General features: G+C 50.9%; 2 protein-coding genes and 1 non-coding gene across 3 annotated transcripts; 1 reads left to right on the top strand and 2 right to left on the bottom strand.

Annotated features, from left to right (window-relative positions):
- Window positions 1-6: 6 nt before the first annotated feature.
- PPP2R5B (protein phosphatase 2 regulatory subunit B'beta) lies at window positions 7-21,424 on the top strand. Its single transcript, XM_028709757.2, has 13 exons — window positions 7-1,331; window positions 7,405-7,601; window positions 8,428-8,529; window positions 9,093-9,185; window positions 10,288-10,418; window positions 13,246-13,305; window positions 14,467-14,575; window positions 14,773-14,826; window positions 15,286-15,336; window positions 15,497-15,616; window positions 16,529-16,656; window positions 17,581-17,682; window positions 19,141-21,424. Exons 1-13 carry the CDS (start codon window positions 1,133-1,135, stop codon window positions 19,286-19,288), a joined length of 1,494 nt encoding a protein of 497 aa, XP_028565590.1. The 5' UTR covers window positions 7-1,132; the 3' UTR covers window positions 19,289-21,424.
- TRNAK-CUU (transfer RNA lysine (anticodon CUU)) lies at window positions 11,641-11,714 on the bottom strand. Its single transcript has one exon. It is a non-coding gene; the product is annotated as a tRNA-Lys (tRNA).
- Window positions 21,425-21,540: 116 nt separating the features above from the next.
- On the bottom strand, window positions 21,541-25,504 carry GPHA2 (glycoprotein hormone subunit alpha 2). The gene is made up of 3 exons (XM_028709758.2): window positions 25,397-25,504; window positions 24,180-24,364; window positions 21,541-22,002 (listed from the first exon to the last, which is right to left on the bottom strand). Exons 1-3 carry the CDS (start codon window positions 25,491-25,493, stop codon window positions 21,901-21,903), a joined length of 384 nt encoding a protein of 127 aa, XP_028565591.2. The 5' UTR covers window positions 25,494-25,504; the 3' UTR covers window positions 21,541-21,900.
- Between the last annotated feature and the right edge of the window lie 1,776 nt (window positions 25,505-27,280).

Below are 27,280 nucleotides of genomic sequence, written 5' to 3' on the forward strand. Positions count from 1 at the left end.
GGTCCGACGCGAGGAGGAGGAGGAGGGGGTACGCGCGTGCGCGCACACGCACCGTATTAGCCTGCTGCTGCTGTTGCTGCTGCTGCACCGGGATTAGGTCTCAGTCTCTCTCTCGCGCGCGCTTCCTTTTCCTTGTATTGCGCGGGGGAAAGCAGCACCGGGAGCTGCCGCCGTTGCTGCAGCAGAGGAGCCAAAGGCGGAGTAGGGCAGAGGAAAGAGGCAGGGGCCTGCCTTGCTTGGCAGCCGCTGCTGCTCCTGGTGACGGTGCGCCGGGGCCGCGCAATGCACCTGCCCGCACCTGCCGCCGGGTAGAGAAAACAGCCAGGCCGTGCCGGGCGCCCTCCTCCTCCTGCGAGCCAGCTGCTGCCGGGTGCCCCATGGGAGAGGGAGGAGGACGACGGCGACGACGACAAGGGGCTCTGGCAGGAGGCCGGCCCCGCCTGCTTCCTTGCCCCCAGGATGCCTCCTGCGCCGCTGCCGCCGCCGCCGCCGCCGCCTTCGGCCTGAACTAGGAAACAGACGGCCTCTGCATCTTCTCCAGCCCCACAGGCTGGTCCCCTGGACGTGGGGAAGAAGAGGAGCCGCTTGGCCTGGGCGCTGCCCCTCCAATCCCTTGGACCCCGTGGCAGATCTTGAGGGGTGCCCCCTGGGTTCAGGCTCCTGCACCCGGATTGTGCTTGGAGCTGTTAAGGCAGGTTGCTGTGGAGGGGGGTGCCCCACTTTCACCTCAGCAAGGCACCAGGTTTTTTTGGGAGGTGGGCCTTTGCAACATCTGGGAAAAGCCACCTTTGCAGCCTCAGAGGCCTCCTTGCACCACGACTTGGGGGGGGGGGTTCACCCTCTATGCTCCTCGCTGGCATTCAGCTCCTCTTGGCCCCGAGTCGTCCAGCCATGGCAGCCAAGTAGGCCAGGAGTCACGCTGGAGGTGAGCCCCCTTGGGCTTGGACGCGCCGACGAGACCCTGAGCCAAGGACTCGGACCGCAGAAGGAGGCCCCGGCCTGTGTCATGGGGCAGCTGCTCCTGAGGCCTAAGGAGACGCCAGACGCCGTTGCTGGGTACTAAGGGCACCCTTCCTCCCCAGGGCCCTCCTGGCATAGACTCACAGCAGTGGGGGCTTGCCTACCTGCCGACATGGAGACCAAGATCCCGCCTGCCGTGACCCCCACCAGCCCCTCCTCCCCGGGGCTGTCCCCTGTGCCGCCCCCGGACAAAGTGGACGGCTTCTCCCGCCGGTCACTCCGCCGTTCCCGCCAGAGGCGCTCCCACAGCTCCTCTCAGTTCCGGTACCAGAGCAACCAGCAGGAGCTCACGCCTCTCCCTCTGCTCAAAGGTGAGTCCCCAGAGGCCTGCCTCCACACCTGGGTCCTTCTAGCAGGGAGACCTGCCACACAATCATTGGGTGGGAAGAAACACTCAAAGTTCATCTAGTCCAGTGTTTCCCAACCTTGGGCCTCCAGCTGTTTTTGAACTACAATTCCCATCATCCCTGACCACTGGTTTTGCTAGCTAGGGATGATGGGAGTTGTAGTCCAAAAACAGCTGGAGGCCCAAGGTTGGGAAACACTGATCTAGTCCAACCCCCTGCAATATGGGAACTGCAGCCAAAGAATCCCTGACAGATGGTCATCCAACCTGTTTAAAAAACTCCTGTGAAGGAGAGTCTGCCACCTTCCAAGGTCCAACATCTCTTACTGTCAGCAGAGGCCTGCCATAAGCACAGGGGGTGGGTGTTAGTTGGGGGACACACCCTAGACCAGCAGTTCTCAACCTGTGGGTCCCCAGATGTTGTTGGACTACAACTCCCATCATCCCTGAGCTCTGGCCTTGCTAGCTAGGGGTGATGGGAGTTGTAGTTCAACAACACCTGGGAACCCACAGGTTGAGAAAGGCTGCAAAGCCCTGTGTTGAGACTCCCTCAATCTTTGGTTTGGGGATACCGCCTCATTGCTGAGCTTTCGAGAGGTGCCATTACATCTGAACCTTCGTTTTGGTCACAAAAAATGGGGTTTGGGTATACCTATTCATTTTTATAGATTCAATACATTTTTGTCGCACTTTCCTTGTGAGGAGCTCAAGGTGCTGTGCTCAGTTATCTGCTGTCTTGTTCTATCCTCACAACAACCCTGTGGGGTAGGGTTAGGCTTGAGAGACCACAACCTGCCCAAGCTCACCCTGTGAGCTTCATGATGGAGAGGGGTGCAAATGCTGGTCTGCCCCAGGTCCTGGTCCGACGCTCTAACCACTACACCACACAGGCTCTTATATTGACCAATATGCCTTGGTTTCCAGTTGCAGGGAAGGGCATCTTCACCTCAGTGAGAGCATTGGGCTTGGCCCTGGCCAAACGCAGGCTCAGAGCTTTGTGGCGAAGCTCTCCTGTGGTCTCTCTGCTTACTTTGGAATCACAGCTTTGAGCAAGAGGCAAGCAAAGTAAAATGCAATTTGGGGAACAATATTCATCATACTTGGAGCAGTCATAAACTGCAGGTGTGTTTGGGGGGCAGGGAGTGGTGCCCATGCCCAGTGTCCTCATGTGCATCATGCTCATCACCACCCCTTAGTCCCCGACCTTCTCAGAGTCGCATGGGGAAGGTGTGCTCCCTAGCTTCCACTTGTGATCAGGCAAATGCAACTGGAAAGCCTTGTGGGCCATCCCCCGCTTACCATAAAACCATAGAACTGTAGTGTTGGAAGGGACCACAAGGGTCATCTAGCCCAACCTACTGCAATGCAGGAATTTTTTGCCCAACGTGCATCTCAAACCCCCACAACCCTGGGATTATGAGTCTCATGCTTCAACGGAGCTAAAGGCATTTTCATTTGCATGGGGATCATTGGGGGCTGAGTGTGTGGGGTGGTGGGCACCGGAGTGTTGGGGGCATGTCTTGTGTGGCCACACAGGTGAAGTTTGCACGTTCAGGCAAATTTGGCTTTCCAGCAAGGTAAGAAAGCAAAGCTCTGCCCTCCACAACTGGAGGAAGCAATGCTTCTGAACACTGGTTGCTGGAAGCCACAGGAGAGAGTGCTCTTGTGCTTGGATCCTACTTGCAGGTTTTCCATACGAGCCACTGTAAGAGCAGGATGCCAGACCTGGTGGGCCGTTGCACTGATTTGGCAGGCTCTACTGATGCTCCTCAGTCCTCCTTGGGTACCACTTTGCAACTGAGAGCAGCCGCCGGGAGTTGTCCTCTCTCCTGCCACTCTGGTATTGTTGGATGCAGCCAGCAGGCCAGGCCAGCATCTTCCACCCCTTCTGCATCCTCCTCCTCCGCTGGGGAGGCAACCCCAAGCATCCTGCCTTCTTCTGTAGCCATGCTCCATCAGAAGTGCACATTGGAGTCATTGTGCCACTAAGTAAGCTCCCATGGGAGAGGACCACTGCTCAGACGTGCCTATACAGGCAGATTGTCGTGGCTCTTTCAGCTAAAAGAGAAGAGTCCGCAAGAGATGGGAAATGCCCTTCTCGGCCCTGAAGAGTTGCTGTCTGTCTGATATGCTGTCTGATATGGACAGATGTCTGACCCGGTATTAAAGCAACTTGCTGTGCTCCCATCCTGAGGATTGCTTCTGTGTCCATGCAGAGAATTGCCCACTCAGGGGCCTGCCTTTGGGGGTCTGCAGCGGCCTGATAATGGGGAGGGGGCAGAGTTCCAGGAAGTGCTGAAATTGCAGGTGTGTGTTAGAGGGGACCTTAGTCCCCATACCTTTTGGGGCAGCCTCCACCACGCCCTGTAAGCTGCTGTCCTCACAGGAGGGAGCCATGATTTGACTAAAAAACGGGAGGGAGTTGGTGGGTTGCAAATAAACACATAATAATGCAAATAGCACAGATTAATTTCTGTTGGTGAGCTCAGAGTGGCCTTCAGCATGGATAAAAGCAGCCGCAAAATACATTGCAAACAGGCAATTAGCTAAAATCAGCAGCGATGAAAACAAATGATGCATTAACTCAGTGGGAAGCATTGTAAAATCGGGCAGAGTTTCGTTAGCCACCCTCTTTCCCCTCAAACACTGGGCCAGGCCTTACTGTTGACTTAATTGAGGTGGAGTTGCAACATCAAGAAAGGTTTCCTCTATGTCAGACTGGAGTGTCCTGCTGGCTTCTCTATTAGAGGCATCTTGGAATGAGGAAATGCCATCTTTATTTATTAATGGTATTTCTTGCCTGCTCTTAAGGTCCCATGAGCTAAAATGCAATCACAGAATAATGAATCATCAACAAACCATAAGACAACAGAAGCACAGAACATATTCAACTAATAGCACCCTTTACAGGAGAGGCAACCAAAAATTCATATATTGCTTCCAAAAGTGGGAGGCAGAGCAGCCAGCCCCACCCCACCCCGTAACTGACTGCAATAGAAGCTGTTTAAATGCCCTGGGTTTGGTATCCTTCAATTTGGTTAATTTATTGGCTTTTCGCCGTAACCTTCCAGAAGGAGCCCACGTTAGCTGTACAGCATCAGATTTATACAAAATTTAAAACCACTCTGCTGCAGATGCGCTTTTACCCTGACTTTTGACACTTGAGATGCATATTTATTTATACATGTTTATTTTTAGGAACCCACCTTCTGTGATTTCGTGTTGCTTTAAACTGTCCTTAAATGTTTTAATTATTGTTACGCACCCTGGGCAGGGTGAATAATTAATAGTAAGCATAATAAAATGATAAGTGGGAAATGGGAGTGTCTGGCCGCATGCTGGGCTGGGGGCAGAAATGGCTCTCTTCGACTGCTCTCAGTTTCCTGGCCTTGATTGCTGCTCAGTTTCAAAATACATTTTAGACTCCCTCTTCCTCCGCAGGCATAAATATTTTTTGACTTTGGAGACAAAGCCAGAATAGGTTCTCAAGTCTTGGGAGATGCCCATTACATTCATCTAGGCCGATCCCCCCCTCCAAATATTCCTGCATCCCTACTGATCCCAGAACTCAGAACTGCTCATCATCTCTGTCTCCGGATGCGGCTGATCTGCCTTATGGCTGCCATGGTTACAGTTCCCAGGGGGATTCCCAGGGCTGCTTCTTGCCCCAAGGGGTAAGGAGAAGAGGCTGCAGCAGCAGTATGGCTTGTGTGCCTGAGTCTTACTTATTTATTAGGGTGCTTTTATATTGCCCTTCAGAGGCACACACACAGAACTGTTACAGGGCAGTTTACAGCAAAATAAAGTTGACCGAAACAGAATCCAGCCGATCAAAAAGAATTCACGCCAAACAGCTGCATAACTAAGTATAATAGCAGCATCCTGCTTAAAACTGACTTCAGCCTTCCCAACCCTCCACCTCTAAGATCCTGATATTTTTTTTGTTAAGTAACTGCTGCATTTCATCCTTGACTTCCTGCTCTCCTAGGGCGATCTTGGTGCTTTCCCAGGTGCTCATCAGTTCACCAATGTCTCATTTCCCTGTTTTGGAAATGGCTGCTCTTGGCTCCTCCTGTTGTTTTTAAATATCATCATGGGAAAAGCACCCAGTCTGGCACCTTCTGGAGTGGGCCCAGCTCCCTGTCAAGGAAAAGGCTGAGGTGGGGTCTCTAGGATGACTAGGGCCACTTGGGTGGCAGGCTTGGTTAATTTTGGAAGGCTGAGCGTTTGAGTGTGCCACTCCACTCTTGACCTCGCACAGGGCTAGTGTCTTGCGGAGTTTACTGGTGCCTGCAACTGAGGAAATGGCTTATTGGTGCCACAGCCAAGGAGTTGGAGAGCAGGCATTGCTGACTCTTAACTCATTGATGGGCACAAGTAACAGGCAGCTCCAACTTGCCAAAGTGGTCGTCCCCAGAGAATGACATGTGTTTTCTGGAAATTTTGGGATAGGAAATTTCCCCCACTGCACTAAATCACTGGAGATCTGATTTATTTAACATGTTTGTTTTATACTGAATTTTTTTTTAATGCAGTGTTCATTTTCTATGCTGTATAAATACAAAGCTTTTTCAGGTGCGTTGGAAACAAAATATTTAATCTAGGGAAAGAATTCAGTAAAGCACCACTTAATGTGGTTTAAACGTGGTGGAAACTGCACTTGAAAACTCTTTTTATTGCAATACTTGGAAATAACTGGAGAAAAAATGAAGGGAAAAACAACCACCTTGATTTCATGAAGAGCCATAACACAGCAGTAGACCATCTGCCTTGCATGAAGGAAGTCCCATGTTCAATCCCCACCTGCGTCTCCAGGCGGGGCTGGGAATGCCCCCTGCTTATAACCCTGGGGAGTGCCTGCTAGTGTCCTGAAGCACATGGGCCCATAGTCCCACCTTGGAGAAGGCAGGTTCCTGTGTACTGCTGTCTGGAATTATGGGTCTTGCAAGGTTGCCACTGGGGGTCTCTGGGTTCTGGTCTGGCCTTGCCACTGCACCCCCGCTTGCTGAATGGCTGCCCGGCCAGTGTTGGGGGGATGCACCTGCCAAGAGGCCACATTGGCAGGACGGCCAGGCTCCTCCCTGCGCGGGGGGCAGGCGGTTTGGCCCTGTGAACCCTCCATGCCTGATGCTGGTGGCAGTGGCAAGGGTTGGGCTGGCATGGGGAGCTTTGTTTGCCGTGCACGCCCAACCCCTGGTCCTGCCTGTTGCATGTTCCCTGGGCTCCAGCAAAGGACACAACCCCGCTGGTGTTCTGTCTGTGGAGCTGTGCTTTCTTCCTCCAGAGCACAATTCAAAGTGTTGACCTTTAAAGCCCTAAACAGCCTCGGTCCAGTATACCTGAAGGAGCGTCTCCACCCCCATCATTCTGCCCAGACACTGAGGTCCAGCGCCAAGGGCCTTCTGGCGGTTCCCTCGCTGCGAGAAGTGAGGTTACAGGAAACCAGATAGAGGGCCTTCTTGGTAGTGGCACCCGCCCAGTGGAATGCCTTCCCACCAGATGTCAAAGAGAAAAACAACTACCAGACTTTTAGAAGACATCTGAAGGCAGCCCTGTTTAGGGAAGCTTTTAAGGTTTAATAGATTATTGTATTTTAATATTCTGTTGGAAGCCTCCCAGAGTAGCTGGAGAAACCCAGCCAGATGGGTGGGGTATAAATAATAAATTATTAGTATTAGTATTATTACCACCTTTTGCCAGCTCAGGTTATTTGTCCACTTGCATCTCCAGAGTTTCAGATGGGTCTCTTCTTCCCAGCCCTTCCTGGGGGTGACATGAACCCTCTGCGTGCATAACAAGTGTCTCCCCACCCTGGCCAATGGCCTTTTCCTTACAAATAATTAAAACAGAGCAAAAATGCACATAGTCTGCTTTTTCTCCACCACTAAGCAGCTGCAACCGGACTGCACCAATAGATTATGGAGAAGGAGGCTCCGATGTGTTGGAGGGTGAGACCGGCCAGCATGTTTGAGCCCCAGCACCTCTTGCGCCAGCACCTGCTGAGCCCTGTGTGTGTGGTCGCTTCCTCCCCCCTGCAGATGCCCCTGTCTCAGAGCTGCACGACCTCCTGTGCAAGAAGCTGCAGCAGTGCTCCGTCCTCTTCGACTTCCTCGACTGCGTCGCCGACCTGAAGGGGAAAGAGATCAAGCGGGCAGCCCTCAATGAGCTGGTGGAGTGTGTGGCCACCAACCGTGGCATCCTCATTGAGCCGCTCTACCCTGAGATCATCAAGATGGTAAGCAGGGAGAGGAGAGGGAAGAGGATGGGCTCCCCCACCACACAAACAAGCACAAGCAAGGAGGCTCAACTGGTTGCTGGTCACTGGCAGCAGCCAGGGAGGCTGCATTGGTTGCTGGCAACAGCCAGGGAGGCTGAAGGCTAGGAATGCGTTCTGCCAGCTTGAGCAAGAGACCCCTGGCACAGATTATGACACAAGGGGAGGCAAAATGACCTCCAGTGAGGGATGGATGGAACACTCTCTAAATTTTTCCTGTTCCGTTTCTGCGTTTAATGTGTATGGGTTAAAACACACACACACATATCCACGCACAGAGTGAAAAGTAATATTTTAAAAATAATGCCTTTCTGGACAGAAGTGCTGACTATTATACAAGCAAGTGCAGGCTATGATCTCCCTCCTTTTACTTCTCTCTGAAGTTAATAGTAGGGTGCCAGGGAAGATCTCATAACAGTGACATTGCAGCTATGGGCACCATGTTGGCAACCCCTGTGAATGATCTCATTGTCCTTTCCCTGAGATTCTTTGGGCATCTGGCTGGTCCCTGTCAAAGCCAGAAGCTTGAGGGGTGTATTTTTATAGGGGGCAGGGGTGTACCTTGCAGGGGTTTAGAACAGCTTGCTTGAAGTGGTAACTAGTCTATATAGCAGGCATAGGGAGACTCGGCCCACCAGATGTTTTGGGACTACAACTCCCATCATCCCTGACCACTGGTCCTGTTAGCTAGGGATGATGGGAGCTGTAGTCCCAAAACATCTGGAGGGCCGAGTCTGCCTATGCCAGCTGTATAACTTGGCTGATTTCTTCTCTCCTCTCTCTACAGATCTCGGTCAACATTTTCCGGACGCTTCCGCCCAGCGAGAACCCTGAGTTTGACCCCGAAGAGGATGAGCCCAACCTAGAACCCTCGTGGCCACATCTCCAGGTAGGACTCCTCCATGGGGCTGCCTCGTGTGGGCATGTGTCATTTTGCCTGCATGGCAGAAAAAAAGGGGGTGCAGTCTTAGCCGCCACCTCCACCCCTGGCTTGCTGGTGGATGCCTTAAACCAGTGGTTCCCAAAGTGGGTGGTGGGTTAACTTGCAATGGCGAGCAGTGGGGGGGAGGGCGCTAAGAGTCAAGAGAGCAGCGGGGGGGGGGGGGCGTGTGCTGGAAGTGTAAACGACTATCTGATATCACCAGATTGGGTTTTTTGTTGAATTAATTAAACTAAAATAGTTTTAATTGGGTTTAACAAATGTGCAATTAATTGTGACTGTGGCTGCCTTTAATTTTATTGTGCTATTATCTTTCTTTGTGGGTTGTGCAAACTGCTATTCTGAAAAATACATTTGATAGGGGAAGGGGGCACCAGGAATAAGTTTATGAAACAAAAGGGAAGGTGGCCTAAATTTTGTGGGAACAAAAGTGCCTTGGGGGCAGGTGGGGGTGCGGAATTGGAAGAATTTGTGGTGGTTATTAATGGCTCCACCTCTCTACCTCTTCCCAGCTTGTGTATGAATTTTTCCTCCGGTTCCTCGAGAGCCCAGACTTCCAACCTTCAGTCGCCAAGCGTTACATAGACCAGAAATTTGTATTGCTGGTGAGTGAGAAGGAGCAAGAAGGCTGAGCAAGGGAGTGTGTGTGTGTGTGTGTGTGTGTGTGTGTGTTGTGTCTGTGCCTGGGGCAGCAAGGCCAGGTTACTGGGCATCGAGTGCGAGTCCTCTTTGCAGGTGGGTCACAAGCCATGCTGCTTCTGCAGTGACTTCGTTGTGGTACTGCAGAGAAATGAGGCTGTTTCAACTTCCAAAACTCCTGTGGAAAACTTTTCTATTCCATCAAACTTATGTGGGCATTTGAGAATGCATCTTTTCATAATGGTTTATGGTCTCTGATTCTAAAGCTTTGTGTGTGTGTGTGTGTGTGTGTGTGTGTGTGTGTGTGTGTGTTAATTATATACAGACATCCTTGTTGTAAACTTCTTTGACATTTTTAAAATCAGGTAGCAACACATAAATATTTTTAGACACAAGTAAATAAGACATGGCCAGGAAGGAGCTGGATGCCCTCCTTGGAAACTAGAGCCCAAATAAAAATAATACAGTGGTACCTCGGGTTACATACGCTTCAGGTTACATATGCTTCAGGTTACAGACTCCGCTAACCCAGAAATATTACCTCGGGTTAAGAACTTGGCTGCAGGATGAGAACAGAAATCGTGCTCTGGCGGCGCGGCAGCAGTGGGAGGCCCCATTAGCTAAAGTGGTGCTTCAGGTTAAGAACAGTTTCAGGTTAAGAACGGACCTCCGGAACGAATGAAGTATTTAACCCGAGGTACCACTGTAATAATAATTTATTTATATGCCACCCATCTGACCGGTTTGCCCCAGCCATTCTGGGCAGCTCCCAACAACAAAAGAGTAAAATCACAATACAAGCTTGGCTTCCCTCTGGGGCACCTGGTTGGCCACTGTGAGAACAGGCTGCTGTGCCAGGACCCCCTTTGGGCTAATCTTAGGCTGTGCAGATGACTCTGCTTGCAGAAGGCAGCAAGCTAAGTCACTGGCATCTCCCAGTCGTGCTGGAAGCTTGGAGAGCCTCTGCCTGGTGTTCAGTAGAAGGCCCAGGAAACTCCAGGAGTTTCACGGGGGACGTTCCAGGCTCATTTGCTCTGACTCCTCCTCTCCCCTCTCCCTTTCCTTCAGCTACTGGAGCTTTTCGATAGCGAGGACCCTCGGGAGCGCGAGTACCTCAAGACCATCCTCCACCGCGTCTATGGCAAGTTCCTGGGCTTGCGTGCCTACATCCGAAAGCAGTGCAACAACATTTTCTTGCGGTGAGTTCCTCTTTTCTCTGCTCCACCCCAGGGTTGCTCCGCATCCTGGCCTCCTGCAGCACAGGCTTCTCTCCCCAACACTCTGCCCACCCAGTGTGGTCAGAAGCAGTTGCTCAGGTCTCGCTGCCAGCCTCTTTTCTGGCCAAGGAGGGGATTTGCAGGTGGCCTGCATCCGAACGTTGGAAGGTTCGGAACATGTAAAAGAAAGTATCTTCTCCCTAAATCCCCTTTGACACATAAACTACAGGATAAGGCTAACTGTGACTTTAAAGATGAATGAGAACCTTTTACAAAGTACCATATTTTTCGCTCTATAAGACGCACCAGACCACAAGACGCACCTAGTTTTTGGAGGAGGAAAACAAGGAAAAAAATATTCTGAATCTCAGAAGCCAGAACAGCAAGAGGGATTGCTGCGTAGTGAAAGCAGCAATCCCTCTTGCTGTTCTGGCTTCTGGAATATCTGCGCAGCCTGCATTCGCTCCATAAGACGCACACACATTTCCCCTTACTTTTTAGGAGGGAAAAAGTGAGTCTTATAGAGCCAAAAAAACGGTACTTAAAGAAACAACAACGTGAACTGGACTCCTTGGCAGATTTTGAATAAAGAAGAAGAAGAAGAAGAAGAGTTTGGATTTGATATCCCGCCTTTCACTCCCTTTAAGGAGTCTCAAAGCGGCTAACATTCTCCTTTCCCTTCCTCCCCCACAACAAACACTCTGTGAGGTGAGTGGGGCTGAGAGACTTCAAAGAAGTGTGACTGGCCCAAGGTCACCCAGCAGCTGCATGTGGAGGAGCGGGGAAGCGAACCCGGTTCACCAGATTACGAGACTACCGCTCTTAACCACTACACCACACTGGCTCTCAAAACACTCACAAACTCAGATAAATTAAGGATTTATACAGTTTTGTAACATGCAGAGAATAGCATTTGTAGAGAAACCAGAGATTGGAGCTGAGGGAAGTCGGGGGGGGGGAATGGGGGGGATCCAGGATATGTATTAAGATAATATGTTTTGTTTAAATTCTTAATAAAAAATACTTTAAAAAAAGAAAGTATCTTCTCCACACAGCCCAAAGTTAAACTGTGGAACTCCCTCCCACAGGAAGCATTAGCCTAGACGACTTTAAAAGAGGATTGGGACAGATTCATGTAGAATTATAGAGTTGGAAGGAACCTCAAGCGTCCTCTAGCCCCACTCCCTCCAAGGCAGGAATATTTTGCCCAGTGTGGGGCTCGAACCCACGACCCTGAGGTCAAGAGTCTGATGCTCTACCAACTGAGCTAACAAGGGCTACCAGCCATGATGTCTGTGCTGTGCCTCCACAGTCGGAGGCAATAATGCTTCTCAGCACCAGTTGCCGGAAACCACAGGAGGAGAGAGTGTTCCTGTGCTCAGATCTGGCTTGCAGGATTCCCTTGGGTGGCCACTGTGAGAACAAAATGCTGGACTAGATGGGCTGATCCAGCAAGCCCTTAAGTTCTTACCCATGTGGTGAGAGCCCATTCAGGGGGATAATGTAGCCTGCTGTCCACTAGAGGGCAGGATGACCTTGTCCTGTGTTCTCCCTTCATTTCCTAGCTGGGGACTCCCTCACTTTTCACACTAGCAGATAAAGAAAAGCAGCATATTCTGGGTGGCGCAGGAGCTGCCAGACCCAAGGGATGAGGAACCCATAGCCGTTCAGATGTTGTTGGACACCCAACTCCCAGCAGCCAGCATGGCCAATGGGTGGGAGTTGTAGTCTAGCAACACGCAGTCGATAGAGCACAAGACTCTTAATCTCAGGAGCCCCACGTTGGGCAAAAAGATTTCCTGCATTGCAGGGGGTTGGACTAGATGACTCTTGGGGTCCCTTCCAGCTCTTCAATTCTAGAATTCTGTGGTAGGAGAGGCTCACTCTGGTCTGGTGCCCTGAATACCCTTCCTGGGGGCCAACTTGACATCACAGCACCATAATAATAATAATAATAATAATAATAATAATAATAATAATAATAATAATAAAAATTTATTATTTATACCCTGCCCATCTGGCTGGGCCTCCCCAGCCACTCTGGGCGGCTTCGAACCGAATATTAAAAACAACACAGCATCAGACATTAAAAACTTCCCTAAACAGGCCTGCCTTCAGTTGTCTTTTAAAAGTAAAATAGTTGTTTATTGCCTTGACATCTGCTGGAAGGGCGTTTTCTAGCTGGGCTAGGAAAGAAGAGGATCCAAGCAGAAAGTGGCAGTGGAGTTCTGCCTTGTGGTGCTGCGATGTGATGTGTTGCTGTTGTTTGTTTATATGCCGCCTTTCAGCCGAAAAGGCTTCTGAGCCAGCTCACAAGAATAAACTGACAACAGTATACAGGCAGATACAAATGCAAAGCATTTCAACTATATTAAAAACCCAACACGGCTCTGTTCCTGACAGAAAAGCCAGGAACGGTCCCTGCAAAAAAAAATGTTAAGAGAAGAGAGCCCGTAATGGTGCAGTGGTTAGAGTGTTGGACTCTGGGAGAGATTTGGGTTCGAATCCCCACTCAGGCATCGCGAAGCTCACTGGGTGACCTTGGGCCAGTTGCTCACTCTCAGCCCTGGCCTGCTTCGCAGGGCTGTTGTGGGGAATTAAAGAGCAAAGGAGGAACCACGTGAGCCGCCTTGAACTCCTTGGAGAAAAAGCTGGGATGTAAACGCAATAAATGAAAACGAAGAATACTTCAGCAGCATCTTTGCCATACAATGGTCCCAGGTGGGGCGGGTGGGGCAAGGCAGGTGGAAAAGCTGGTGGTTGTGATGATGATGTGATCCCTACCTCTCTTCTCTCCCCCCCCCCCCAGGTTTATCTACGAGACAGAGCATTTCAACGGCGTGGCGGAGCTGCTTGAGATCCTGGGAAGGTAAGCACCTTAGGACATGGAGGACGGGCACCTTCCTGCCTCTGTTGAATGTTGAGGGGCCTCTTTCCTTCCCTCCTCTCCCCTTCAGCTTCCCCCATGCACCAGCTGGGCTCCTTCCTGGCTGCTGCTGCTTCTGCTGCTGTGGGCGGAGCAAAAGGGCAAGACGCTGAGTCATCGGAAGCTCAGCCATGTGCTCCGTCACCCACGACTCGGGAGTCTGGGTTGCATGACAATACACTCCACGAGATGCCACAAGCTCACGCTGTTTTTATTTTGCCACATTCTGAGATTTAAATGTTTTTGTTTGATCCACTTCACCTTCATCGCACTGGTGGCCATTTCCTTTCCCAAATACGTAGAAGTATTTGTTAAACGACAACAATGCTTAGGCTGTATTCGTATTCTGTGGGTGCTGCACAATGCTTTTCCTTTGGCATCTTCTCCTGCCTCTTTCTTACTTCCCCCTCTATAATTTTTCCCTTCGCTTATAATTAAAAATATATATAATAAATTAAAAGGAAGGGTGAGATGTCAGAATTTTAACAAATTTAAATTACATTTCCTGTAAAGTCCAGGGAATTTTTGGGGGGAATGGATGGAGAGGCATAGGAACAGTAGTGCTGGTTTCTTCTCTCCCACCAACCTTCCCTGCCAGCAATCAGGTGTTGAAGATGGGAGTTGAGGGCTCCTCTTTCTCAGAACTACTCAGGAGAAAAGGCAGGGGTGTCCCTTCCTCTGTTTGGGGGACGGCAGCATTCCCAACCACTCCCTCCCCCAGTTTTCTTTTTATTTGTTTCTTTTGCTGCAAAAAATGTATATGCCGCTTTATCGCAAAAACTTCAAAGCGGTTTGCGAAAAGAAAAAGAAAAAAACAATTACCGAAAACAATTAAAACATCCCAAAGATTTAAAGCCAGCAATAAACTAAAAACGCACATCAGCATTCTGCATATCTGGGCAGGCTTGTCTAACCAGAAATGTTTTCGGCAGGCGCCAAAGAGTGCCTGCCCGATGTCGCCATCACTAGGCAGGGAGTTCCGAAGTTGTAGGTGCCCCCACACTAAAGAGATCGATTTCTTGCAGTTGCGGAATGGGTGTCGCACGGCACCAGCTTTGATGCCTCCCACTGTGTTTCCTCCCTCCCCTCCCCTCCCCTCCCCAGTATAATCAACGGGTTTGCTTTGCCCCTGAAGACGGAGCACAAGCAGTTCCTGGTCCGGGTCCTCATCCCGCTGCACTCGGTGAAGTCCCTCTCCATCTTCCACGCCCAGGTGAGCCTCACTCTGCAGGGAACCCCCGCCTCCCTTGATGGCCAAAGGGGCCTCTGCTGTCAGGTGGGGTGGGAGGGTGGGGACGATCTGTAGTGGAGTGATGCCTGGGACTCTGGTGGGGGTTGTGGGGAGGGGGGTGCGCTTGAGTGTCCCCGAGCTCTAACCTCCGACCCTTGACCCCGCTTTGTCTCCTGCAGCTGGCTTACTGTGTGGTCCAGTTCCTGGAGAAAGATGCAACGCTGACCGAGCATGTGAGTCAGGATTTGGCCATGTGGGGTGCTGGTTGTGGGGGGCAGCAGGTAGCAGGGTGGGGGGGTGGGGAGAAAGCCCAAGTCCCATGGGCAACAGTTAAGGGAGTACCAAACAAAAATAATACAGTGGTACCTTGGGTTACATACGCTTCAGGTTACATATGCTTCAAGTTACAGACTCCGCTAACCCAGAAATAGGTTAAGAACTTTGCTTCAGGATGAGAACAGAAATTGTGCTCCAGCGGCACGGCAGCAGCAGGGGGCCCCATTAGCTAAAGTGGTGCTTCAGGTTAAGAACAGTTTCAGGTTAAGTACGGACCTCCGGAACGAATTAAGTACTTAACCCGAGGTACTACTGTACTATTATTATTATTATTATTTTTATTATTATTATTATGCCAGTGCCAGGATGTGTGTCTTAACATTTCCACCTTTTGACCTCTCTCCTCACCTTCCCAGGTGATACGTGGCCTTCTGAAGTACTGGCCGAAGACCTGCACCCAGAAGGAGGTACAGAAGGGTCAAGTGGGGACGAGGGTGGGAGTGGAGGCAGGTGGGGGAAGCCTTGGTGCTGTTGCCCCATCTTGGCCCAGTGCCACCTCCAGTACCTGCATCCCAGCCTAATCCCAACATATTCTGCTCACCTTTCCCTGCTCGTCTGTCCACCCAGGTGATGTTCCTGGGAGAAATCGAGGAGATTCTGGATGTCATTGAGCCCTCTCAGTTTGTGAAGATCCAGGAGCCCCTCTTCAAGCAAGTGGCTCGGTGTATTGCCAGCCCCCACTTCCAGGTGCTCTTGGGGCAGCGGCAGGGGGGTGGGGTGAAGGGTGGGGAGGTGGGGCCAGAGCTCATTTAGCTGGGGGGTTTCACTGTTTTTGAGATGGTGGGAGGGCACACTGATACCTCTCTTCCATGAAATTGTCCAATCCTCTTTTTTAAGGCTATCCAACTTTGGTACTTCCTCCTGCAGGAGTGAGTTCCACAGTTGAACTTTGTACTGCATGAAAGAGGACGACCTTTTATCTGAGTCTTCTGACAGCCTCCCACTTCTAGTTTGTTTGCCGCCTTTCTAAAGGCGGTTTACAAGCTGAAGAAACAACAAACTATACAGCAGAGATCACGCACCTTGTAACAACCTGATCCAATACCAAAAACAAAATCACAGTAAAAACGTGCTTTGTTCTTATTTAAGCTGTTTATTTTAAAGCTAACATTCAGTAATCCATTAGAATATAATGGCGCATAATAAAATTAAACACCGGCAAATAATAATTAAGCATAAATTCACTCTTTAACAATTACAGTGAAAAATCACCAAACTATAATCCATAAAAATAATGTGCATAAGATACCACGATACATACGAAACCATGCAAAAGGATCAAATTGGGAAACAAAGACGTGCAGCTTATAATATTACTGGATGTCCACCAGTTCTAGTGTTCTGAGTGAGGAATAGAAACATTTCTTCATTCACTTTCTGGGTGTGACATACTTACTGCGTGAAACAGCTTGGAAGAAACTTTGAATTTTTGTACATAGGGGGGCACTTTATTTGAGGAGAGCCTGCTGGAGCTCTCACCTCTTGCGGTTTCCAGCAACTTGCATTCAGGAGCATTGCTGCCTTTGACCGTGGAGGCAGAGAGTAGCCATTTTGGCTAGTAGTAGCCTTCCTCCCCTCTGAGCCCTCCTCTCGCTCCAGGTTGCAGAGCGGGCTCTGTATTTCTGGAACAACGAATACATCCTGAGCCTGGTTGAGGACAACTGCCACACGGTGCTGCCCACCATTTTCGGCACCCTCTATCGCGTCTCCAAGGAGCACTGGAACCCGTAAGTGGCTGCCTGGGTTGCAGTGCCTGCAGGACCCCTGGGGTGGAGGTGGGCCAGTCCTGCAGTGTCCCTCTGCCCCCAGTTGCCAGCAAAGCCTCATTGCTCCCATTGCCCAACTTTGGGGAAAGGCCACAGATTTATATCCTGCCCTGTATCACTTTTATTTATTTATTGCTCTTACCTTTGGCGCTGTGGGTTAAACCACAGAGCCTAGGACTTGCTGATCAGAAAGTTGGCGGTTCGAATCCCCGCGACGGGGTGAGCTCCCGTTGCTCGGTCCCTGCTCCTGCCAACCTACCAGTTCGAAAGCATGTCAAAGTGCAAGTAGATAAATAGGTACTGCTCCAGCGGGAAGGTAAACGGCGTTTCCGTGCGCTGCTCTGGTTCGCCAGAAGTGGCTTAGTCATGCTGGCCACATGACCCGGAAGCTGTACGCCGGCTCCCTTGGCCAATAAAATGAGATGAGCGCCGCAACCCTAGAGTTGGCCACGACTGGACCTAATGGTCAGGGGTCCCTTTATCTTTATCTTTTGCTCTGAAGAGCTAAAAGTGGCAGACATGGTTATTCCCACCTCGTTTAATCCCCTACTACAACCTTGTGAGGTAGGTTAGGCTACCTGAGAGGCACTGACGGAGCTCAAGATCACCCAGTGAGCTTCATGGCTGAGCGGGGATTTGAACCCTGGTCTCTCCCAGGCCCTAGTCTTAGGCTCTAACCACTCCACCGCACTGTCTCTCTTTAAGCGTAAGGCTGGCTACACCTTCCAGGGCCTCAGTAAGCAGAAGGGAACCCACTTTTAGGTTGAAAGATAATCCAGCTGTTGACTGATGGGGTGGGGCTGGAGGTGGCTTAGCAGTCCTGGGGTGTAACATCTAGATTTCCTCTCCCCCCCCCCCCCCCGGCACTGCCACCCTCTTATCCAGGACCATTGTTTCTCTGGTCTACAATGTCCTCAAGACCTTTATGGAGATGAACGGGAAACTATTTGACGAACTTACGGCCTCCTACAAGGTGGAAAAACAGCAGTAAGTGTCTACGTGGCAGACGGGGGAGAGAAATTGCAAGTCTGGGCAGCTTCTCCTGTTTATTTATGAATATTCATTGGGAGCATTTATACCCTGCTGGCTTGGGCTGATGGGATTTGGGAGTCTAGCACCATCTGCAGGGCCCCCATGGGTTCTCGATCTTCTCTGCATCTTTCGCAGCAGCACATGTGAAAGCACAGTATATATAGGGTTCTTCGCAGACCGCCGGCTTAGCATGAGTCAGTGGCGTGATGCAGCAGCAAAAAAAGCGAATGCAATTCTAGGCTGCATCAACAGAAGTATAGTGTCCAGATCAAGGGAAGTAACAGTCTTGCTCTGTTCTACCTTGGTCAAACCACACCTGGAATACAGTGTCCCATTCTGGGCACCCCTGTTTAAGAAGAATATTGTGAAGCTGGAGTATGGGCCGATGGAGTGACCAAGATGATCAGGGGTCTGGAAACCAAGACTTATGAGGAACAGTTGAGGGAGCTGGGTGTGTTTAGTCTGGAGAAGAGGAGGTTGAGAGGGGATAGGCTGGCTGAAGAGCTGCTGCAGGGAAGATGGAGCAAACTTGTTTTCTGCTGCTCCAGAGAGGAGGACCGAAATCAAAGGACAGGAATGACAAGATAGGAGATTCCGGCTAACCATTAAGGATGAATTTCTGAGGGGAAGAGCTGTTTGACAGTGGAAAGTACTCCCTCAGAAGGTGGTGGACTCCCCTTCACTGGAGGGTTTCCAACAGAGGTTGGATGGCCGTCGGTCAGGGATTCTGAGATGCTTGCATTGCAGGGGTTGGACTAGATGACCCTTAGGGGTCCCTTCCAACTGTGTTTCATGTTTTATTGTATGTTTAATATTTTGTTGGAAGCCGCCCAGAGTGGCTGGGGAAACCCAGCCAGATGGGCAGGGTATAAATAACAAATTATTTTATTTTATTTTATTTATTTTATTATTATTATTATGTGTACAATTCTACGATTCTCCATTTTCAAAACGTGGAGGCAGAGCATAGCTGTTGTGGCTAGCCATTGGTAGCTTTCTCCTCCACAAATTTGTCCAGTCCTCTTTTTAAAGACATCTAGCTTGGTGGCCCTCAGCCGCCTCCTGTGGGAGTGAGTTCCACAGTTTACTTTGTGAAGGAAGCACATTCTTTTTTCCTATCCTGAATACAAAGCCCAAAAGAACCGTCCTGCCTTAAAAAAAAAAAAGCAGGCTGCAGTTACAGAAAATACCAAGAAACCCTATGGGAATTCGAATACAGACCCGAAATAACAAAACTCTTGGCTCACTCCAAACATCGACCCTTGGAGGACGGCATGCCGTATCGTAGAACTTTATAGAGTTGGAAGGGGGTACCCCAAGGGTCATCTACTCCAGCCCCCCATGATGCAGGAACTGCAACTGTTTGCATCCTTCGCTGCATCTCCCTCTCCTTTTAAATTTCTCTACTCCCAGGGAACTGAAGAAGGCGAAGGAGCGGCAGGAGCTCTGGAGGCAGCTGGACGAGCTGCAGTTGCGGAAGCTGCAAGGACTGGAAGAGGCCAAGATGAACCGCCTAAACCTGCAGCACTCCCTGGCTGTGCAGAGCGGAGGGGCCAGCTAGGAGCCCCCCTCCCTCCCCTGGAGCCCCCACCCCCTGCCCTCCCCACCCACCCACTGTGGCTTGTGGGAGCCGCCCACCCGGGTGCAGGGCCCGTCCCAGAGAGCCGGACGCTCCCTACCCGCCCCCAGCCAGCCTGTGCCAAACCAGGGCTCCTGCCTTTCGCTCCTCCTGGGGGGGTGGGCCTGGCCCCCACCCACTCACCCACCCACCCACCCACCCACCCAGGGGGGTGACCACGGAGGAGGCCCCTGTTTGCTGTGGCTGTGAAGCAAAATGGTCTGAGTGCATGGCTATGTTTGCTGCGTGTGGGCAGAAGGAGGCATCGGAGGGGCTCCCCTGCTGGGCTTGTTTTGGGGAGGGGGAAGAATGGTGGTGAGGGGGGGGGTCTTAAGAGCTGTGAGGCCAGAGTTTGGGGTGGGGATCTGGTGGGTGGTACCCAAAGCAAGATTAAGCAATAGGCCTCTTGATCCAAAGCTGCCCTCCCCATAGCGGTGGGGCTTTCTGTTTCGGAAGAGTGGGGAGCACAAAACAATGGGGGGCATCCTGGTTTTTTTGGGAGGGGCTCCCTGGCCCCCTATTGGGGAACATAGGGGTGAAGGAGGGAAGTCCCCCTATATCTCTGAGGACCTTGTTCACCAAGGCCTAGTCTGGTGGTTTCAAGCCCTAAACTGCTGCCCCCCTCCCCAAGTGGAAGAGCCGCAGCATTTCTTCTCCCCCCCCCCCCCGTTCTGTCTCCCCTCCCCCATTTGCCTCAGCCAGAAACGGAGCAGGGTTTCTGGGAGGAAAGGTGGAAGAGGCCTTTCCGCAAAAACAGAAATGGCACGGTTGAGGAGGGAGTTGTATGTGTGCAGATCTGGGCCTATGCACGCTCTCATGGGACGCTGCAGTGGGGGGAGCGCACTGGGGTTCTTCCCTCTGGGTTAAGGGCTGTGGGGGGGCTGGCAGCTGCTTTCCCCCTTCAGCAGTTTATTGGGGGGGGGATGGTGGGGAGTTTGGTGTGTGTCCCCCTGGAAGAGATTCTCCCCTCTGGGGCTTTTATAGTTTTCACACTTTTGCATTCTTGGGTGGTCAGGAGTGTGTGTGTGGGGAGGGAGAGAGACTCAGGTGCACTTTGCTTAGATTCTCACAGCCCCCTATCCCCCCCCCCCCCAAGATGGAGCGTAGCTCTAACACGTTCCCCCGTTCAGCTCCCTATTTCCACCAATTAGAAGGGGAGGGAGGGGGCGATCTTGACGGGAGAAGAGTGTTCAAACTCCTGCACTTTAGAAGGGCTGGTTGTTGCACAGGTGGAAAGCAGGGATGCCTCTGATTATGGGGGGTGGGGGTGGGTATGAAATGCTTGCTGGGAAATTGAGTTTTTGGGGGGGGGCATTGAGGGTCAGGACATTTCAAGGGTAAGCAGACAAGGATGTACCACCTCTCTGCAGGAGGAGGGGGAGGCGGTGGCTGCAATCTCGCTCCTTCTCTCTCAGGTCTTGCGGCGGGTAGGGGGGGTGACAACATTTGGTCTTGTGGGACTCCGCCATCCCTGACTGGGGCTGGTGGTAGCTGGGAGAAACATCTGGGGTGTTCCAGGTCCAAAATACTAGGGTGCTGTGGTTGTGGTGGCGATAAAGGGGTCGGGGGGGGAGGCCTTGGTTTGCTGACTATATCATTCCCCCTCCACCAAAGGGTTTAGTATCTGTGTGTGGGGAGCGGGGGTGTTTAAAAGCTCCCCACTACCACCACTGCCACCCCTCCCTCTTTGCTTGGCATGATGACCTCAAAACATTATCTGTAACCAGAAGAATAGTCACTGGGTGGTTATTTTGGGAAGGGGGGAGCATTGAGTGTATTACAGTTTTATTTTTTAGCAGAACACTGAAGCCAGTTGGGCACTGTAGTATCTGGGGACACCTCCTCTTCTATAGTCTATTTAGATGCCACACTTGTGTAGTTTCCACAGGGGGGGAGGCCCCGAGGCACCCAGGGGTGGGGTGGGGCGGGTGGGGGGGAGGGAGGATGCTGCAGAAGAGAGCTATTTTGTTGAAGGGGGGCAGGGGCGTCGTCGGTCTTATTTATTAAAAGTTTCGCCCTTGCCCTGTGTTCCTTTTGCTGGACGATTCTGTATTCAATAAAGAGAAACCTTCCATGTCACGGCTGATTTTGACGTCTGATGTCAGTGGCTTTGGGGGGAGCGCGGCTGGGCAGGTGGCACTGATGCCTCTGAGATCTGAACGGAGAAAAGAGCTGGGAGAATCATGGTTGTGGTTTTATATTTTATTTCGTTGCATTTATATCCTCCTTGTTTCCACAAAAGGTTTCTCTGCTTGCTTGCGTTTGCAACTTGTGGGGCAGAGCCCCCTCAAGGGGAAGAAAAACTGGCCCCAGCCTCTCCCACCACTGCAGCCTTCAGGCTAGTTGAGTTCGCTAGTTTGCCAAGTATGTAAGGAGGCAATATCTGGGGGATGTGGTAGGTGTCAGCGTGGCCCTTCAGGCAGCTGCCTCTGGGCTACATCCTTGAATTAAGCAAACTCTGGTTGGGAGAGGGGAAGGGGGAGACCAGGGTAGTGAGAGCCGGCAATTGATAGCATAGAAAAAGGCCGCAAGCAGGGATGGCTACCACCGACTCCCTAATATCTGGAGAGGCGGCACACGTCACACTGGCAAGTCTTTGCTGTGAAGACTTCTATGGTCTCGGGCCGTGTTGCCCCACAACGCAGATGCACCTTTATCTGTAGGAGAAGGAAAAGAGCAGAAGATGGTATGTTTAGCCAGGAGAAGAGAAGAGGTGAAAGGAGAGCCGTCTCCAACGATCTAAAGGGCTGTCACATGGAAGATGGAGCAAGCTTGTATTCTGCTGCTCCAGAGGGAAGGACCTTGAACATACAGGTTCAAATGAAGAAGAGAAGAAGCAGAGTTTGGATTTGATATCCCGCTTTATCACTACCCGAAGGAGTCTCAAAGCGGCTAACATTCTCCTTTCCCTTCTGCCCCCACAACAAACACTCTGTGAGGTGAGTGGAGCTGAGAGACTTCAGAGAAGTGTGACCCAGGTCACCCAGCAGAGACGCAAACCCGGGATACCAGATTATGAATCTACCACTCTTAACCACTACACCACACTGTGGCACTGACACGGAAAGAGATTCCAACTAAACAATAGGAAGAACTCTTCTGACAGTAAGAGCTGTACTTTGGAAGGTGGTGGACACTCCTTCACTGATGGTTAAGCAGAGGTTGGATGGTCGTTGGTCGGGGATTATTTAGCTGTGATTCCTGCCTTGCACAGGGTCGGACGTGGATTAACCCTTGGAGGTATCCTTCGAATTCTACAGTTCTAGGATTGTAGAATCCTAGAATTGTATTCGGAAGCGATCCTGAGAATGATCTAGTCCAACCCCCTGCTTTGCAGGACTATGTAGCTGTCTCATACGGGGATCAAATCTGCAACTTTGGCATTTTCAGCACCATGCTGTGGGAGCCTGGCTTTTCCTGCTCTGACCGCCCCCTTCAGCCTAGTCCAGAGTTTCAGAGCTGCAACCTACCCCTTTCTCTAGATTTTCATATATGGGGAAAGGGCCATAACTCAGTGGCAGAGCATCTGCCTTGCAAGCAGGAGGTCCCAGTTTCAATCCCTCCTGGCATCTCCTGGCATCTCCCAGGAGGGCTGGGAGAGATTCCTGCCTGAAATCCCAGAGAGCTGCTGCCAGTCAGTGTAGACATCACTAAATGAACCAATGGGTCTGACTTGGTGCCTATCATTCTCTCTGCCTCCACTGGCAGAACCAACCAAACAGGAGGGGCTGGGGCCGCCATCACCACATTGCTAGTTATAGGAACATAAGAGCTGGCTGGATCAGGCCAAAGGGACTCCATCTGGTCCAGCATCCTGTTCTCACAGTGGCCAACCAGATGTCATTCGGAAACCCACAAGCAGGACCCCCGAGCACAAGAGCCCTCTCCCCTCCTGTGGCTTCCAGCAACTGGTATTCAAAAGCATTGCTGCCCCAACAGTGCCAGCAGACCCGCCAGGTGTCCCTATTATCCAGGGATAGTCCCAGATTTACAGAAGCTGTCTCGGTTTCTGATTTGATCCCAGAATGTCCTGCTTTTCCTTTTTTCAGCGGAGAAATGTTGGATGGTATGGAATTATGCAAATCCAGAGCCAAGGAGATAAAAGTACCGGTAACTACAGCCTTTAGAAGACATCTGAAGGCAGTCCTGTATGGGGAAGTTTTTAAAAAAATGTTCAATGTTTTATTATGTTTTTTTAATATGTTGGAAGCTGCCCAGAGTGGCTGGGGCAACCCAGTCAGATGGGCAAAGTATAAATAACAAATTATTATTATCTCCTCAGACAAGTATTGGAGGGTATGCAGTGGAGGCAGAGCCCAGACACTGAGGCAGCTCCAAGGGCTTTCTGGCGGTTACCTCACTGCGAGAAGTGAGGTTACAGGGAACCAGGCAGAGGGCCTTCTTGGTAGTGGTGCCCACCCTGTGGAACGCCCTCCCAGCAGATGTCAAGGCAATAAGCAACTATTTTACTTTTAAAAGACAACTGAAGGTGGCTTTTTTTAGGGAAGTTTTTAATGTTTGATGCTGTATTGTTTTTAATATTCGGTTGGAAGCCGCCCAGAGTGGCTGGGAAAACCCAGCCAGATGGACAGGGTATGAATAATAAATTATTATGATTATTCTTATTATTAGCCAGAGCATAGCTAGAAGCCACCAATAGTCTTATTCTCCATGGATTTGCCCATTCCTCTTTTAAAGCCATCCAGGTTGGCGAGCATCCTGCGACAGTGAGTTCCGCAGTTTAACTCTGTGTTTGCATGAAGCAACCACCATCAAACTGGTTGCAGGGTGTGTGTAAGTTCCAGTTACTTAGATGGGTGTCGGTTTCACTCACCTTCTGCATCTTGGCGATGGTGCAGCACTGGGAGACGGACGTGATGTTGTGCTTGAAGTTGCTGGCCAGGAGGACGGAGTACTTGGAGGGGAAGGCGCTGGATTCGCAGTAGCCCACGCAGGCCTGGACCGTTTGCCTGCTGCGGCAGCTCCCTCGGGGGTCACTCTTGATGGTCACGCTGAAAGCTGGGAGAGGAGGAGGAAGAGCAGGGCAATCGTGGGTAGGCATCGAAAGAGAACAGATGACATTTTTGCAAATATAAGAAATCCACCTGGAAGGAAATTTTACCCTTGAAAAAGAGGACGTCCTGGGGGGAAAAGAGGACACATGACAACCCTAAAAACATGCCAAAGGAAGGAATGCTTTTGCTTTAGAACAGGGCTGGGGTTCTCCATCTCATTCAGGGCCAGATGTGCCCCCCTCTGGCCCCTCTGGTCTCCCTACTGCCCACTCCACCCCACACAGCAGTTAGGCACAATACAAAGGGTATTCCCAACCCCTGTTTTAAAAAGAAGGGGGGAAGGGGCTTTTATTGGCCTATGGTCATAACATTCCTGCTGTTGTTTGAGTTTTTTAAAAAAACACCAAAATCTGCTCAAATTCTTAAGATATATTCTCTATTATTTTCTTTGGGGGCAGGGGGAATTTTATAGTGAACCTATCCACCAAGGATGGATTCTAAATAATTGGTGATAATCCAGGATGATTCCAAAAACCTGCTTTGACAATTAAAAAAAAGGCAAGAGTTTCCAGTTTTGTTTTGTTTTGTTGTCTCCTGCCTTCCCAGGCTGAGATCCTTGTATCTCCAGCAGGGCTCAAATCCCTGGAAGGTCTACTGTTTTGTGGGTCTTTATGACACTGAACCCACTGCTTCTGAAAGGCTTTGGATCACATTGATCTATGTAATTGCATAGCTTTGCTGGAGCCAGCCCAGAACTTTTATTATAGAACCCCAGAATTGTAGGGTTGGGAGGGACCTCCCAAGGATCATCTAGTCGAATCCCCCCCCCCCCCGCAAGACAGGATTCGAAGCGAATTGAGCAAGACACCTGGGAACGCTGGACGCCAGGCCCTAGAGGTGTGAGAAGTGAACGAGGCTGGGTGTCTCAGCAAGGGCCCAGACACCTTCCCTCCCCACCCGCTTCTTTGCAGAGGCAGACAGTCCCCTGCTGAGGACTGGCTGCTTTCCCCCCTAACCCCCAAGCCCTGCAGCTCACGATGGAGGTGGCAACCGACTCCAGGGGTGGCTTCATAAGTCCAGCAGCCTGTGGCCAGCAGCACCGAGAGGACTGCGGCAGAGAGGAGAGTTGGCATGGCCTCTGGGGTCTCTGAAAGAGAGAGGCTTGGCATTGGCAAATACACAAGGCAACATCAGTGTGTGAGAGAGGGAGGGAGGGAGAGAGTGCACAAAACAGCACACATAGGACTGTTGGGTGAGACAGGACCATGCAAAAGTCATCTAGTTTGTCCCCCTGAAATGCAGAAATCACAGCTAAAGAATCCCTGGCAGATGGCCATCTAATCTCTTTTTAAAAAACTGCAAGGAAGGAGAGTCTACTACCTTCCGAGGAAGCCCGTTCCACTGTCAAACAGCTCTTACCATCGGAAGGTTCTTGGTAATGTTTAGATGGAATTTCCTTCCTTGCCATTTGAATCTGTTGGTTCAGGTCCTCCCTTCTGGAGCAGCAGAAAACAAGCTTGCTCCATCCTCCATGGAACAGCCCTTCAGATATTTGAAGACATCTATCCTATCCCCCCCCCCCCGTCTTCTCTGGTTGTGGCGTCAAAGCCACCTAAAGGTAAAGGTACCCCTGCCCGTACGGGCCAGTCTTGCCAGACTCTAGGGTTGTGCGCTCATCTCACTCTAGAGGCCGGGAGCCAGCGCTGTCCGCAGACACTTCCGGGTCACGTGGCCAGCGTGACAAGCTGCATCTGGCGAGCCAGCGCAGCACACGGAAACGCCGTTTACCTTCCCGCTGGTAAGCGGTCCCTATTTATCTACTTGCACCTGAAGGTGCTTTCGAACTGCTAGGTTGGCAGGTGCTGGGACCGAACGACGGGAGCGCACCCCGCCGTGGGGATTCGAACCGCCGACCTTTCGATCGGCAAGTCCTAGGCGCTGAGGCTTTAACCCACAGCACCACCCGTGTCCCTCGTCAAAGCCACCTGGTTCCCTCCAAATGCTTTGGACTGCAAACTCCCACCACCCCCAGCCAACATGGCCATTTTGAACTACAACTCCCAGTCATCTTGGCCGAGGCTGATGGGAGTTGTAGATTTCTCCCAGATGTTTTGGACTAAAGTTTTTAAAAACTGCAACAGCTGCTGGCAATGACCTGCTTGTGATGTCTCAACAACCTATTTGCAGCATCAAGTCCCCTGCCCAACCCTCTCCAGGTCTAATTGCGCACCAATCAATTGGGACGTGCCATTTGCACATCTTGTTGAGTGTGCAAAGTGGTTTTGAACAAAAGAACTTGTTTGCTGGATCAGGCCAGTGGCCCAGCCAGTCCAGTATCCTGTTCTTACAGTGGCCAACCAGATGTCTGTGGAAACCAGCAACTCTCAACTGGTATTCAGAAGCATTTTTTGCTCCAATGTGGAGGCAGAGCATAGCCAATGTAGCTAGTAGCAATCGATACCCCCATGAATCTGTCTAATCCTCTTCTAAAGCTGTCTAGGTTGCTGGCCTTCACTGACTCGTGTGGCAGTGAGTTCCATAGATAAACTACATTGAAAGTACAGTGGTACTTGGGGTTAAGAACTAAATTCGTTCTGGAGGTCTGTTCTTAACCTGAAACTGTTCTTAACCTGAGGTACCACTTTAGCTAATGGGGCCTCCCGCTGCTGCCGCACTATTTCTGTTCTCATCCTGAAGCAAAGTTCTTAACCCGAGGTACTATTTCTGGGTTAGTGGAGTCTGTAACCTGAAGCGTCTGTAACCTGAAGCGTATGTAACCCGAGGTACCACTGTAGTGGATAAAGTTAAGCTTTATTTTGCAACCTTTATCCCTTGCAGCATCACTCCAAGGCTGACTATGACTTGCCCAAAATCCCATCCTCTGCCTGCGGGTCAGTTTGCATCACCCAGATTATCCTTG

This window comes from Podarcis muralis, chromosome 16, assembly GCF_964188315.1.
Source record: "Podarcis muralis chromosome 16, rPodMur119.hap1.1, whole genome shotgun sequence".
Classification (NCBI taxonomy): domain Eukaryota; kingdom Metazoa; phylum Chordata; class Lepidosauria; order Squamata; family Lacertidae; genus Podarcis; species Podarcis muralis.